At 39.9% G+C, this 17,056-nt stretch overlaps 1 protein-coding gene across 1 annotated transcript in view; it reads left to right on the top strand.

The window, feature by feature from the left end:
• ADAMTS20 (ADAM metallopeptidase with thrombospondin type 1 motif 20) overlaps window positions 1-2,547 on the top strand; it is an 88,209-nt gene extending 85,662 nt beyond the window's left edge. Inside the window, exons 38-39 of the mRNA XM_040063046.1 lie at window positions 298-402; window positions 1,036-2,547. Of these exons, the coding sequence (XP_039918980.1) occupies window positions 298-402; window positions 1,036-1,125 (195 nt within the window). The 3' untranslated portion in view covers window positions 1,126-2,547. The remainder of the gene's footprint in view (window positions 1-297; window positions 403-1,035) is intronic.
• The last annotated feature ends 14,509 nt before the right edge of the window (window positions 2,548-17,056 follow it).

Genomic DNA, 17,056 nt, shown 5'->3' with positions numbered 1-17,056 from the left:
TTTTCATCTTCATACTCAGATGCTACAGATCAGCTGATGCACAGCTATTGCAGAACAACTTAGTTCTGTGTTGTGGATGTCCATAGAAAGGGCAATGTGCAGCATAATCAGACAATATTTTGTACACACCTTTGAATTCATCATGTTTAGACATATCTTAAGTGGTATGTGCAAATATGCCAATGTAAAGACTTTTAGTGTTTTGTTTTGAACTCTGTTTATCAGCTCAGTTGGGGGGGGTTGGGTTTTTTTTGTTTATTTGTTTGTTTGTTTTGTTTTGTTTTTCTTCTTCCCTAGGGACAGTTCAGCATTAACTTGGCTGGCACAGGTCTGAGGTTATCCAGTACAGTGAGGTGGATTGCTCAGGGCAACTATGCGACTGCTGACATACACAAATCCCACGTGAGTCAATGCTGTTTTTCTTTACCTGCTCTTAGGCTTGGACAAGAGGTGCAAGTGCTGACTGTAGTGAAAGCTAAAGTTATTTTTGTGAATCAGAAATAGCATTCAAGGTCTCTGACCCATTTAAGTCATCTTCAGCAATGTTTAATCACACCGTCCAGTATCTAATTTAGATCAGCACTCCCTGCCTACCCTTCTCTTAGCTGATTTAAAGAGGTTATTGTTGTATTAATTGGATTTATTAGAAGCTTTGAAGATGCCTTTAAAAAACCCAAACACAACATCCAACACTCCACATTTTGTTCAAGATCATTCTACTCCTGATGATCCTTTTGTTGCTAACTTTATTAGCATGGGAAGCCAAAAGACCAGTTAAACAAGAACCAGTTAAACAAGTAAGTGTGCAGAGTTTAAGACAACATTGGATTCCCTGGTAACCCTGGGAACAAGGTGCAGAGTGGTAGTGATAAAGGATCTCTGCTCCTGTTTTGCTAATGCTGCTGTCTCTTGATTTAGTGTTTCTAGGTATGATTTGTCAAAAGGTCTGTTGCGTGCAAACCTCAAGAAGCCTTTTGTGCAACTGTGATTTCAATGACTTTTCTTGATTGACTCTTCTCTTTGTCTAATTCCCAGGATGGTACTAAAATATATGGAAGATGTGGAGGATTTTGTGGAAAATGTGTTCCTAACACAATTATTGGTCTCCAGCTTCAAATACAGTGAGAACTCTGATATATTGGGATCATCAAAGCAGGGAAATTTGCCATTTATGTTCAAACTGTAGGTGCTCTGTATATGTTTTTTTGGTTTGGTTTTTTTTCATGTCTCCAGTGCTCATTACTGTAGTGTTCACTAATAAGAATTCCTGTTTCCTTCAGGATTTACTCAAGGTTGTTTTATCTGTTTCTGGGCTGGCAAGTCCACAAATCACAATCAGAAACCTTCAGGTTTTAAAGGAGAAGCATTTAGTCAAAGTACAGTACATACTAGCAATTGAATTGCACTGGGACTACTCCCATGGGTAGCACTCTAAATTTTATCACAACTGTAATTCTTTACCTGTAACTTACCAGTATAATTCTTTATGCAGTACTCAGTAAAATTTATATTCTACTGATCTTTTTGATAGATTGTGCTAAAATATAGAAAGGAAGGCTTTACGGTTATATAAAGAGACAGGTAATTTCAAATACTTCAAATTTTGTTCAAATTTGTAGGGATTATCTGTCAATAACTAACAGCAGAAAAGTACATAGCCAAAATGCTTGAGATAGTTTTATAGACCTGTATGTTTCTCTGTCAGTGAAAGCATTTTCCCCCATCCCTTTCATTATATTCTTTGTGGTGCTCAAAGCCTAGCAGTAATACTGAGAAGTGTGGTTTAACCTCTGTAGTCTCTGTAGCACATGTTAAACATCAGATCTTAGGTTTGCTGTGGTTACAGGAAAAGAAAATAAGAAAACAAAACCCTTCAAAACCTGGTTTTAAATCCCCACCTCTCATCCAAGTAGACTGTGAATGCAGTGTATTCTCTTTACCACAGGATCTCATGTATAATTACACAAATAGGTACTTGCTTAAACACTTTCCATATCCACCTTACTCCTATACCCTGGCCAATGGCATGTCAGTAAAGGCTGTATTGTGCATCCTTCAAAGTCTGATTCAGAATAATTTTCAATAACCTTAGTGAAAAATCTGGACAAAGGCAGCATCAAGCCCCACAATGGTTTTGGTGTCCATCTTTAACTCAGTTTGATTTTTCAATGTTTGTAAATACAGTTCTAACATCTGCTATTTAAAGAAGAGTTACAAGGTTTAAAAAATCATCTAGCTCTTTGATTGGTTGATTTGTGTAAATTTACAGTGCCGAATTGTAGAAATATATACAGATAATGTGGTTTAGGGACAACTCTCAGGTATTCAGAAAAAAATTTTCTACCTGCATAATAATGTATAATATTGTACCAGATAACTATAATGTACCAGATAACTATATATGCTTTTTCTGACTATATGCATTCTGTAAACCAAATATTTATTTTGCATGCCAGTACAATTGGTAGATCAAGTGGCAGCTATATCATATTTTTACCCACAAAGAATTAGCCATGAATTAGCAATATGTATTAATTAAAAACAATACTGTACCACAGAAGTTTATGCAGCTTCTTTAAAGATAACACATATAAGTAATTATTTTGTGATCTCTGCATCAGAAATGTATTTTTGCACTATGTGCCTTATAATAGTTGTAAACATTAATAAGACTATAAAACATTATTTTCCTAGAAGTGTTTACATTTGCAATTAAAATCTTGTAATTTATAAAATATTTATATAATAAATATGCTTGTGTGAATGGTACCAGGGTACTTTTGTTTGGGTTCTTTTTGGTATTGTACTCTAAGTACAAAATGTTGCAAAAACATTTCAGCTTCTTTATGTACAGAATAATTACATTCTTAATACTTCTTTACAGCGGTATACATTGACTTATACTGGAATAACTGGAGGTTATAGTAACAGGAAAAATTTCTATAGAAGCAAATCCTGCTTCAGAGGGAAGAACTCCATGTCTGTCTGCTCTTTCCAGTTATCCTTCCACTTTAGCTGTATTTTGGGGGGTTTGCCTTGTAAATTGTTAACTGAAATAATATAGAAATCTGAAAGAATTTTCTTCTCTTTCTGCTAACTCAAACCTTTATAGCATGGTCCCTTTGCTGCTTTGGTAGAAGGGCAACTGCAGTTCACCTCTATCCACAAGAGGACTTTTTTGCTTTTCAGCTCATTTAAAGGCTATGAAGTGGTCAGCTCTGCTGCCCCCAAGTCACTCTGAAAATCCACTGACAAACAAAGTGACTTTTAATGTAGTATTCACTACATCATGTTTTTCTTGGATAATAAAAATTATTTTTTTAGTAGAAATATATTTTCTATACTTCTAGCATATCATGTGGTCCAACTTCTGCATAGAACAACACTATATTGTATTGTAGTTTTTTGCATCTTTTCTTTCTTTATACCCTTGATTTAGAGTTTTAGCCCTGCTGTAGGGAAAAATTAATCATTATGTTCCGACATTTTGTGTCTTCAGTGTGTAAGATTTTTTGGGGGGGGAGGGGGAGGAAAAAGGGCTTAATCAGTCATCCCATTTTCAACTTACTAACTTTTTATCCTGAAGGCAATTTAGGAAAACATGGGCCTGATGATCAGCGCTGAAGAAACTAGAGACTTGATGATGCTAACATGTTAGGAGGCCATGCAAACAAAAAAACCAGATCATGGGTTGTACTTGCAGTAAGATGTTTCCATATCCTTTAATTGAAATTAATCTGAATTTCCATCCCACTGGGCAGATGAGATGCTTGCCAGAGTGGCAGGGTGCTCCATGACAGTGCTATGAGCTCCACCTCCTGGGTCTGCATGTGCTGAGCTGCCCATGGCTGGTCACAGTCACACAGCTCTCCTGCTTGGGTTCATGTCCTATCACTATTCCAAAGAGAGAAAAATAATAATAATAAATCGCAATAACTAAAGAAGATTGTAACAATGCTTTGTTAGATGGCTTCTAGGATCTTTTCAATCCCATCAATGGCATCATTACATATTAGGCAACAGAACTGCACTTGATTTGTCTGTGTGCACACATACACATTTAATGCTTATCTGAATATTAAGTTCCGAAAGGGATTAGATGTGAAAAAACCCCTGTTTCTCACATTTCTCTAACAAAATGTCACTTGATGTGTCATGTGACATTACCTGTCACTTCTGACACTACCTGTCACCGGCTTCTCTTGATGAATTCATCCTCTAGACACCTTCTACTTGTACTTCCCCAAAGGTTATATGTGGGAGGTAGCAGAGGAGATGGGAACTTTGGCCCTGGGTACACTAAGAGGTTTCTGTTCTAGCAGAGACCTGGTCTGTTGTGCCACTCTCCCTCTGCAGAGAAGCAGGATGTGCCCAGGTGTTGGATCTGGAACACGTGTGTTGTACAATCAGTCAATCCTGCACTCGTGGGCAGAGTTGTGACTGAGGGATTTCAGCACTTGTATGTGTCTGTGCAGGTTTCTGACGGACAATCATGTGGTTTTTTATCTAACTGAAAGGCTGTAATATTCAAGACATCCTTGACAAGATGAAGGAAAGGTTTGGGGTTTCTTCCACTTCTGTAACCTGGGATATGTTCAGCGTAACTTCTGTGTTTAGTTGGCTATTTGAAATGAAGGTTACATGTAGCAGGGAAGGGGGTTTGTGTCTTTGCATTTTTATTGCAGTAAAACATGAGATTCCTGGGAAATTCAGAATATGAATAAAATAGTACTGTCTTGTAAGTGTTTTCTACATCTTGCAAAGCTTTAAATAAGATTAGGAAGGAGTATGTGAGGTTGTTTTTATAGTTTCCATAATGGAACAAATATATATGTGAAAGTTAATGTTCTGTGGCTATCAAAACTGAATTTGAATTATAAGTGGATCAGAAATATGCTGCAATATTTTAACTTTAACTGAAAAAATATAAATGGAAATTATTTATAAAAATAACTTTGAAGGAAGAGAACCGCATATTTAAAGAAGGAACATTAAAATTAACATCACATATCACAGCTGAGATTTCAAAGTAATCCATGTTGGCAGTTAATCCACGTTGGCAGTTAATCCATGTTGGGTTTGTTTATTTATAAATTGAAACAATTTCCTACCGCACACCAAAGAAGCCTGTCAAAGCATTTTTCAAGAATTAGTTTTCATGATATGATAGACTTCCATATTTCTACTTTTGTAGAAATTGAACCATCTAATACTAAAGGCTGCACTTAAAGGTCTTGAACAGTTTCATGGTATTTTACTTGAAGCAGTTAAAAGATGACTGGAGGTCACCATGGCAGAACCAATATGAAATAATGTCCTCTAAAGGGTAGAAAGTGGCAATTCTGGGGAAGTATTTGTATCCTATAGATGTCCTTATGGTCTCCCTTGTATGGTCTGTTTTGCTCTCCTATAATATTTGTCCATGATTTCCTGAGCATTTATGACTTTTCAAGATGGTCTCACTAATCACTGTCTAATCATTAAACTATGGGGGGGGGGGGAGGGGGGGGGTGCGGGGAGTTCTCTCTTTCTGGTGTGCTTGAAAACAAGATTTCTATTTTGTGATAGTAGGGGTAAACTACCTGCATTTGTTCAAACAGAAGTACAAACTATCTGACTTGGAGTTTCACCTGACATTTAATATTGCCATCCACAGAAGGTGGTTCGCCTTTGCACAGTTAAGTTTATTTTGCAATACTATAGCTTGAGAGACTTTTCTGAGCTTTGTTTATCCTGGCTTTAAAGAAGCAATCTGTGTTCTGTTTCTGATAAATTTCTCCTTGTGTTCAGTTATGATAGATATTTCTTTGAGTTGATTGTATAAAAATACTGTAGCAGCAGAGCAGAGCAAAGATCTAACTTTATTTATGTCTATATTCTGCCTTTAAACATGAACAGCTGTGCATGCATTCATCTGTCTCATGTCTGACTCTGTGCTGCCATCCAGAACTTTTTCCTTTTCAATAAACAAATGTTTCCCTCTTTAATCTGTGTGTGTGTTTTCTCTCTGTTGCTGCCACAAAACTTTCTTGTCCACATATGTTTTTCAAATCTTATTTGCATAATTAAACAAAGCATGCAACATGGAGAACCTGAGCTGTAAATGGCAGCAAATGACTCCGAAGAGCTGAAATAAAACAAGATACTTCTGTCTTGCTCATCATTACTACTTTGTTTTGGAAAGCAAACCCCCTCATTTATGAATACTGAAATGCTTTTTTTGAAATAACTGTATGGGCTAATTTTGCTGTCTGGTTTACAGAAGCAAGAAACATTCAGGGAGAGCTCATGAATTTTCTATTTGCAGAAGACTAGAGTGATTCATAGCAGCAGCATATATTTACACCTTGTAGGATGAAATCCTTTTTTGCAGTTCAACTGTCTCTGGCAGTCATTTATTCATCGTGTTAATGACATTCATGGTCAGTTCACCATGAATTCTCCATGAGTTTTTTTATTTACTTTTGGAAGATGAAATAATTAAAAATGTGGTTGTACAGAACATAAATAGAAATTTCTGCTTGTAAAAAGTTTTAAACTTTTTTTTAAAGCTCCTTTTTAGTGTTTTGTATTTAAAATATCTTGTAGAAAAGCTTGTTGTAAAAACATTTATTCTACACCTGAGTAAAGAAAACAGCAGCCATGCTAGTGTTTGTATTCGTGGAAGCTCTGCAAATCAGACAGGGCTAAGAAGGCTGCCACCAGTAGCCCCTTTCATCAGGGTTTAGAGGGTATTTATCTTAAGAATACTTTTGCTCTTCAACTGTTGTTTTCTGTCTTGGGTTTATTACTACCTTTGCCAGAAAAGTAAGTGTCTCCAGTTCCTTAACTAAATTTCCACTTCTAACTTCTGAGAAAGAAGGGGAAAGAAGTGAATTCATAGTTGCTACCTCAAAGGAAAACCACACAACCTGTGTGCTGACATAAAAGCAGGACCAGAAAGTGCACAGCTTCTATTTTGCTTCTAGAAGCCTCTTTTCCATGGCAGGATTAGAGAGTCATTGCTGATTTTTATTTTGTGGACAAGTGAATTTTTGGTATCATGCTGCCAAATATTTAGTGAGAGATTATGTTGAGACAGGTCTCTGGAGAATGCAGAGAAGCAGGTATAAAAAAGGGAAATAGTCCTTGGGCTGGAAGCTCAGCCTCCTGCAATGCATTTGTCTGACCAGCTGTCGACAGCATTGCCTCATATGAAATTCAATGTTCAGAGTATTTCCCAAGCAGCAAAGAAAGTGAAGTGGGGAGCACTGTTTCCAGCATTATTGCAACACCCTGCTTAAGCAGAGGGGGAGAGAGACCTTTAATAAGGAAATGTGCTTCTGGCTATCTGAAAATCTTACCTAGCCCATATGCAACCAACCGCCTCACCATTGTTACCAGTGTTGTGTTTTTACTGCCATATTAAATTGTATATAAGCTATAAGAACTATAAAAATTTAATTAAGAATATCTATCTACAGGCAATTTTGCACTGCTCGCCGACTTTTTCTCTCTGTTTTGTTCTGTACACTGTAAACATTATTTCATACCTCTTGAGTGTGCTTGACTTTTCAAACCTAAAAATAATTCTTCTGGAGACATTAGTTCTTAATTTTTTTTCTTTCTGCTTTACTCACAGTAAAAAGTGAGATCCCTTATTTTAATGATATTGCCCTAGAAACACACATTCAAGCAACCAGATTTAAATATTTTAACCGCCCCACATTTACATTCTTGATCAAGCCAGTGGCATTTTCCATATCAAAAGGCATAAGTCAGCACAAGCATGAGAACCAACCTGGCAAAGTTGTTTGGGTTTCTTTGTAACATGGTTCATTACAAAAAATGTACGTGAATTGGCATGAACACTCTTCAGTATAAGAAAAGATTTCTGGGTCTGATTCCACAAGTCAGCATAGCAGGCTGTACTTCTAGCCCTTCACTGAATCCCAATAATACCCATGTAATTCTGCACCGGTGCACAGATCTTGTATGAGGATCCAGTTCCCCATGCTGAGACCTCAGGCTTTGGGGTTTTTTGGATGTTTGTTCCTGGCCATATGCTTTCCTCTAGCACTTTGTTCAGGCCAAAGCATGTGGTTATTTTTCAAAATTGTTATTTTTCAAAATGTGCCATTGCTGATCGAAATACAGGATAAATGGTGTAACACAGTTAACTCTTGTGTTATTTTGTTTCATCAGTAATTGTTATTTGAAACTTCTGTCTTATTTGAAAGGCTGCCAGTTAAATTCCCCATAGCTATACAAGAATCACTTGCTTTGAAAGCAGAAATTTCATGCAAATCTGAGGGCATATTTTGCTTTAAAGATCTAACTGTATACTGGGTTGCTACTTCACGCTGTCTGTACCATATGAGCCAAAGCTAAATCATGTGATGCCAAATATGTGCTAAAGATATCAGAATAATATAAATGAGGACATTAAAATGACCTCTTGACATGCAGGAGACAGGTTGTCATCCCTGTATAGCTTCAACTAGCAGATGATTGTCTCAAATCTAGGTCTTCTTCCTAAAAAAAAAGCATGATACCATTTGCTGAACTAGAGTATGTCCAAGAATCTCCCTTGCATATATAAAATCCCTGCTTGTTCATCTGGGAAGTGATCCTCACTCAGCTCATTGACCCCATCCTTTCTCCAGTGATAATGTGCTGATTCTTTGACATCATGAGGACTTGGCCATGAGGTGGGAGGCAGGGAGCTGCTCTCTTCCAGCCTGGGCTTCTGCAGTCAGCACAGATCTTGTGCCTCCACATCAACCCAGGGGCACTGTGGTAGCTGGCTCCCCAGAATCAGTCTCATAGTTCTTCCTGCAGGTGCTGTCAAGGAGCCCAGGTGTCCTGTGTGCAGCTCCAAGGCTCAGCACTGGGATGTTTGCTGTGTCCTGCTCAGGACAGACCTCATTCTGCACTGCTGAAGGTCAGGAGCCAGCAGTCCTGCTTGCTGGACAGAGAAAAACACCTCAAACATGAAAATGCCTTCTTCAACTCTTGAGTGTGATTTAGGATCCTTGACTGCTCATGATATTTATTACATGTAACAAATTTTCCAAGTTCAATAGTGTAATAAGAAGATGCTTCATCTGACATCAGTGGTCTATTTTATATAGCCAGAGGCTTTGGGACAGGTGGACTGTAAAACACTGAGCAATGGAAGACATAAGGTAGCATGCCATTAAAATCTGGGAAATGATCTGATGATTTCCCATCCAGCTCTCTGCACACCTCCATTAGAGTCAAAGGTACTTCCTAACAAGAAAATGTGACTCAATACAGACAAGAAATATTGAACAGGTCTTGCCAGGCATCAGTTCAACTCTTGCCTTTATGGATGGCCACATCTGCCCTACTAAGTTGTAGCACAATACTGTTCATCTCCATATGTCTATGTGTATAAATCCCCACTCCAAGGCAGGGTCCCTGCTTGCTGCAGGGAGGTTTTGGCTGCTCCAAAATGTGCCCACATATTTTGTTCTGCTTGGAGAACAGTAGAGACCAAAATAGCACCAAGAAATGTGTCAATAACTTAATACCAGAGCCAGCAAGACAGAGGTCACCCAATGTTCCAGTTCTGTTTTGTTTGCTGGCCCAGGAGCAGCCCTGAGGCTGACAGCAAAGAGATTCTCCTTGTTCCACTCACAGACAACTTACACTCTTTACCTGGGCCACGGAGCATCATTCCTAGAGACAGTTGCTGCACAAGGTGTGGTAAACAGAGTGATGAATCTCTTGCTGATATATCCCCAGTGCACAGTATTGTGCTGGGTCAGTATCAGCCTTCCCTCTCTCATAAACAGCAATGCTAAATTGGAACACTAAACTTCCCTGGGTAAATTTTGAAGGAGAAGGATGCTCACTCGATGAAAACACTTTAAATTTTTAAGAAGCTGCAGAAGTCTGTAATTCTGGCATGTTGTGGGAGAGGGGGAATTCGTAGTTTTGAATAACACAAAGTGGTGCCAGACCCTCTACTTTTATTTCATGGGAAGTTTTATTAATAATTATGAAATTCAATCTGATTCCAGATTTCTCTATCCCAAATCTCCCAGATACAATGTCCTTGGCTGTCACAGCAGCAGCAGGAGGCTGGCTGTGAGGTGGTTTCCATGGGCAGAAGTGGTACAGAGGGATTGCCATAATGAGCCCACCCAGGCTTGACACCTCTCCTAGAAACACACAGTATGGTGTGTTTGTTCACTACAAATATATTTTGCTATACTGAGTGCTGTTCAGTGGCCCTAGAAAGAGAGAGATTTGTGTTTTGGTGACCAAGCCCAAGAAGAAAAGTGCTGCAACACTGAAGGGTGTCTGGAGCAGTGCACTTACCCAGACACCCCTTTACTGCTGTGCAGCTCTCTTGCTCTGCCTCAGCATAGAAACCTGGGACAGAAGTTCACAAACTAGGACTGGGAAACATCTGGTTCACATTTACCCAGAAAAATTTGCATCAGACACCAACTGCTTGGGTTGATGGAGAGAGAGAATGTATTTCTTAAGCATCTTCAGACTAGGAACAGTTTCTGAATTTGAAGTAATAAATTAGGAGTTAAAGAATCTATGTGAAATCAGATGGCTGAAACTGAGACATTCTCTGAAAAGACATAGCTGTTTATGCTAGCAATCTGATTACTCTTCCCTCTTTATTGTGCAACACTTATAAGTGTTATAGTGATAACTTATCTGTAACTATAATGTTATAAGTGATAACACTTATCTGCATACACCCTGTGAGAGAAGTATTTGCCTGAAAATCGGAAAGTTTGCTCAGAAGCATCATAAAGCTGCAGGAGCCCTGAAGTGCACTTGAAGTGATCTGAGATTTTGCAGTATGGTTTGCATATATTACACCACTGTAAGATTAGAGCAGTGACTTTCTTACCATTTTCTTCAGCACACATTGAACCCACCAACTGAAATCAGGAGTAAGCCAGATGTTACCCTCATGTCACACAAGGTGGTGACAAAACAATTCTAATAACGCAACATTTTGATTTGTGCTATGTACAGACTTAGCCACTCCAAATATTTTCTTACCATGCAGTTGCATTAAAGTGTGCTTATATAATGTACTTTGGGCATGTTTTAATGGCTTACTCATTTGGCAGATGTTCATTCTTTTTAAGTACTTTGTTGATTGTAGTTTAAATTAACTTCAGGACTACATAGCAAGTTTCAATCCTTCCACATTAAGAATTACAAGTTCTGTAGATGCTGGAGAAGGAAAAGTATTTTCATTGCTTCTGATCCATCCCTTTGCCAGACTGCTTCCTTTCCTTTCCCTCCCTCCTTCCGTGATTTTTTTTTTTTTTTTTTTTTTTTTTTTTTTTTTTTTTTTTTTTTTTTTGGTGAGAGGTCTTTTGGTCCATAAATTCCCTCCTTTCTGAATTAAGCATGAAAAAGTGCCATGGTTTGTGGCATTAGGGGTAAGAAAGGTAGCCAATGAAGAGCAGTGCTCTCCAGAGGCAAGAGCAGGAGCAAATATGGTGGGGGAGAAGTGAGGTTCCAGAAGTGAGGTGCTAGGAAGGGCTGGAAACATTCTCCCTTACACTTAATCCCAAAATATTTTATTAGTTTTTTTTAATATTTAACTGTGGTCAGTTTGGGATAGTTGCTTCTTTGGGCAACCAAGAAGAGGAACCTGAATGGGACATGAACTGCAGAATTTACCTCTTGGATGTTGTGCCATCAGACTGGGTATTGGGGATGGAGAAGGTGTTCCACATTATAGACTGCTGGTCTTTGAAGAGTAAAAGTCCAGTATTAGAAACAGTTGTTTCCCAAGGTCCTACTGTTTTAGAAACAATAAAAATTACATTTTCAAGGGACAATGTAAATACAAGCTATTTTGGTCAAGGCCGGAGAGGAGTTTAACACACTGAATGGCTCCAGCTTTTCAGATACTCGGAAAAGATTATGAAGAAAATACATTCCCAGCTGTACATGTGAGTTTCTATCAATAGGTGACAAGATCAGATTAATCCTTGGGCTGAGATTTACAGAGGCATTTCAGTGACTTGAAAGGCACATGACCAGATTTTCAAAGGTATTCAGTCATCTAATTCTCTGTGATTTAAATACAAACTTGGTCTCTTAATATATTCCATTTCTGGCAAGAAGTACCACTTAAAGATTATTTATATATTCAGGAGCCAAAGCTTTTGTGATAAAACAGGGGTGTGCAGACACTCAGCTTGTTCCAAACAAGCTTGTTTGACTATCAGACATGATGCATCCACATGAGCCCATGCAGGAAAATCATCCCTGCTGAGGCATGTGCTTAGATATGTGCTTAGATCGCCTCCAAAATCCCACCTCCTACCCTCTGCACTGCAAAGACATTTGCTGTGAATTTCTTTCCTATGGATTTTGGCCACAACCGACACAGGCTGATTGTGATATGCTCATGATTTTTAACACTACATATGAGTTTCAGTCGGGTTTTTTGAAGCAATATGCACCTCCTAGTCTGGGAGATGGAATGCAGCCAGTTGGAAAAGCACACTTTGATGGCAATTTAAGTGGCAGCAAGTGCAATGGTTTGAACTTGGGGACAGCCCTGTCCTCAGCAGCAGTAGCTTAGCAGGATTTGGCAGGACTTACCATTTTCCCACTTTAAATCTAATTTTATGGGTTATTCTCTCCCCCTCTCTCTCTCTCCCTCCCTCTCTCTCTTTGCATCTCTGTATCTTTTTCTTCAAATGGCACATAATCTCCATCCCATACCTGCTCCATGGCAAATTCCCACGCAGGTGCAGCCTCATGTTGTAGGCTCCACACCTCTGCTGTTGTTTGATGCTGCATTCAAAACCTGATGGTGGAGGAAATGCTCCCCTCCCCTGCTGGCACAACCATGCTGTATGAGTTCCTGCTGTCTACACCCACTTTTAGCATGTTTTTGCATATGAGTGAAGAGGATGATCACAAGCATAACCACGTTTGTCTGGAAGTGGGCTATTCACACTTGTATAATTTTCATATAAGAAGCTAGATGCCTAAACCCATGTTCTACACATAAATAAACATGCCCTACTTTTAAGCATCTGCCATTTTCACGGTCTTTGCAAATATCATTTAAACGTGCAGTCTTTGGCATCCAGCTGGGAAAGTTTTGCCTTATGTCTCCAGAGACCTGTAAAAAAGACCTTAATGTGTGCCATTATTTTAAAGGCATAAATGCAGCGATCTGAAAGCAGGCTTCTGGGCTTGCCATCAGTTCTGGGCAAAGCATCAGAGTTACTGATGAAAAGTTCTCTTTGCAACTCAATGCTATCAGCCATGCCACTTGATCTGGCTTTATGGAAAACAGTTCATCAGGCTCACACAGAACATATTTCAAGCTATTTTAACACAGAAGCTTTAGCAAAATATGATTGGTCAGTAGAGGCTTTAAGATTATAAAAATTATTTAGGCTTCTGTAGGGCATTTAGCACAATCGTGGGATTTTTCATTAGCAGAATCAAGGAAAATGTAACTGTAGAAGAGAAAACAAGCATCCACAGATGACTCTTTTTTTTTTTTTTTTTTTTTTAATCAGGCCTCACAGGGACTAGTTCTTGGCCCTGTACAAGAATGAGGGGGGGAAATAATTAAAATGTGAATGAAAAATACCACACAAAATGCAGAGCCCCACCCCTTCATTCCTAGTTGCTTTCCTACTAGAAGGCCAAGTAGATCAGGTTGTTCAGGATCGCATTGGACATTCGAGTTTTGAATATCTTCAACAATGGAGATTTCACAGTCTCTGGAAGCCCTCTTCCAGAGTTTGACTACCCTCATACTGAGGAAAAAAATTTTATCTTGCTATCTCATTGTAATTTGCTGCGTAACAACTTATGTCTGCTGCCTTACACACTCCCAAACAGAATATGGTTTCTTCTTCTCTACAACCCAAATAAATTTTTGCAGACAGGAATAAAGTCCCTTCAAAGAGATCTCTTCTCTGGACCAAACAAGCCCTGCTGGTCACCATCCAATGACTCAATTTCCACATATCCTGTACTTGAAGGGCCTTTCCCATGTCTCACCGATTTGCCTCCAAGGATCCTGTAGAAAGCCTTGCTACAGTCAAAGAAAACACTATGTCCTGCTCTCTCCCTGTCTGATTCCCAGTCACCTCAGTACAGAGGTGTTCATCATTCACTCCATTCTGGCTGTTCCCAAATATTTCCCATCTTTTATGTTCTTTAAGATGTTTTCCAGAAAGAACAGCTCCATAACCTTCCAGTACGTAAAAGGCACCTACAAAGAAGATGGAGTCTCTCTCTTCACAAGGAGCCACACAGGGAAGTCAGGGGACGCCAGATACAAGTTGCACTGAGAGGTTTCATCTTGGTATACAGAAGAAATTATTTCAGTGAGAGCAACCATTTACTGGAATAACCTTTCCAGGATGTGATTCTCCCTATCATTGGAGAACTTCAATAAGTGATTGGTCAGTATGCTACTGCCGTCTATAACCTGTCTTTCCCACAAAATGTTGAACCAAATGATCATTTGAGGTTCCTTCCAGCCTGGGATGTCCTATGAATCTATGACTCTGATTTACAGGCATTAAGACGGGCAGATGCAGCAGCAGGGAAAGTGTCCTTTCACTTTCTGTCAAAGCCTGGTGAAAAGACCAGCCTTCTCCTGACTGGCTGCAGGCTGGATGTGAAACGCAGCCCTCCACGCCACAGCATCCCATGTACCAGGACAGGGGCTTGGGCAGGGGAAGGGGATGTAAGGGGGCAGAGAAGGGACAAGCTGTGACCCCTCGAACTGCTCTGGCAGGATCTGGCAGTGCTCTGCTGACAGAGTGCTTCAGCGTGACAGAGGGCTGGCATGGTGTGGCAATACCACTCCCTCCATGTCTTCAAAACTGAGCTCTGTCATCACTGCTACTGCCTCCCTTGCCTCCCAACTAAAGAAAAAGGGCTTCTTTGTGAAATTTCTGGAGCAAGATGTTCCCTGAAAGCTGCCTTTTTCTGATCCCACCCTGAAAACACATAATGTTCAGCATTTCAGAACATGAGTGAAGAAGAAAAGCTCAGTGCTGGATTAAAGCCACTTTTGGCAAAAGATAAAAGACAGTCTCTCTCTCCCTCTCCCTCTCTCTCTCATGCACACACACAGACAAACAGGAAGAAAAGCTCTCAGGGGCACAATCAATTACAGTTCATATCTCTTCTGAGCTGTCAGAGACAGTCTCTGGCACAGGCCCTGCCGGAGTGCAAACCCAAAAGGGATTTCAAAAACAAATCCTCAGCTGGTGTATACCTTGTATACCAGTACAGCCCAAAGCAATTTGTGGAACAGGAGGAAGACGATTAATACATGATGATACGTAAGCACAAGGAATATTTTTCTCTTAACTGAATTTCCTCTGGCCTTCTGTAGTGAATTGACTGAAACAAAGGCTTTGCTGTTTCATGCTGCTCAAGAAAAGTTTAAGATTTTTAAAAATTTGACTCTGTCCCAACCAGGACAGACATATTTTTACACATAGCTGTATGTATAAACACAGACACAAATAGAAAACTCTAAAAATATTTACCTTGGAAAATTCAACATCCAATATGAAATGCAGACCTGCTGCAGGTGTATGGGCTTGTCCATTCTGCTGCTGCTGGAAGTGGCTGTAAAACTAGCCAGAGTATGGATTGGAAACTCAGAGAGATAGCCCTCTGGAAGGTATGGTGAAAATGTCACCAGACCTTCCTTGACAGAAACGGCAGCTCCCATTTTATCAATTACAACTGGGAAGAACAACGCCAGTGCAAATATTTGCAACTAACCCAGACTTAAATATTTGTTCTCTTATCAGGGGATCACCACTAGGTTATCATGACAGCCCTGTAAATCCTGACTAACGTGGCTGACATGAACTATAGAAGATTTGCTACAGCCATGTAGGAAAATGCCTACACATATTTGTTAGACCTTTATACCATAGAGCGCAAATCACCATGCAGCAGCTTGTGAAGGTGCTTGTAAAGAATGATTTAGGCCCCTGTGGCTGCAGGGTGTCATCCTCTGAAGCTAAATTCAGTTGGAGGCTCTGCAAGGGGTTGTACATGCTTGAGCAGACCAGGAGAGCACTAATGCTGCTCATGGCTCCTTTGGCTCTATCTCTGAGGCTTCCCAACACTTCAGGTTGTAGCCAGCAGGTAGCTCAGGCCTGTGTGATACTGCTGTCTATCTTCAGCAAGCTCCCTCTCCCTTCCCACCCACCTGCTTCTCAAGCCTGATGCAAATATGTTGCTTATTCATTTTGATGTTTCTTTCAGTTTATCTTGCGCCCTTCTGAAATACTCACTTCTGGCCTCACGGCAGATTGTTGTAATCCAAGCACAGGAGCGCTGTGTGTGAGTGTAGAAATTAAGAACCTATCTAAGGGGAGAGTAGGGACAAATCTTACCCCAGGGGATCTGTGAAGAGGCTTCAGTTTTTAGGATTCCAGGAGACCTTGGCCAGGATGGTAGAACTGCAGTAATAAATTAAAAGAAACCACCCCAGTTAAAAGTTGCAACAAAGACAAATTGCAAGTGTAAATTAGAAGCCTAAATCCTACTCAACAGCTCTTTAGATCTGGAGCAATGAGTTGACCCACATGTCTGATTACAGCAATGGAATGTTCTAGTGTTGCTTGTTGCTAAGCTTTACCTTCAGTGTACTTGGCACCTCAGTGTCTACAAAGGGCTACAAGCCTGCTACAAGCTTGGGCAGAGGAGCCCAAGAATGTTGGTCCAGGAAATGGGGTCAGGATCTGACCTCATGGTTCCAAGCTAAGACTGATGGTTTCTGTGGTTATAGGAGAAGAGAGAGCTGCTAGGGCGATTAACAGCCTGGTTTCCCATCATCAGACCTTTCTAAGGGCTGTGGAGTTGTGTCTGAGCAACAGCTTCAAAAGTAACCCAAGACATGCAATGCTAGGTGGATCCTGTCACCTGTTTCGGTGATGCTCTGCAGAGCAGGACTGATTTACCAAGACCCAGTCAGGAATCCAGGGCTCTGTCTGTGGCTACAGATGGGCCTCTGTCCCAAGGAAGAGATTGCAAAACTTTATTCATTCAA

This window comes from Hirundo rustica, chromosome 4, assembly GCF_015227805.2.
Source record: "Hirundo rustica isolate bHirRus1 chromosome 4, bHirRus1.pri.v3, whole genome shotgun sequence".
NCBI lineage: Eukaryota > Metazoa > Chordata > Aves > Passeriformes > Hirundinidae > Hirundo > Hirundo rustica.
This window is presented reverse-complemented; position numbering and strand designations above follow the sequence as displayed.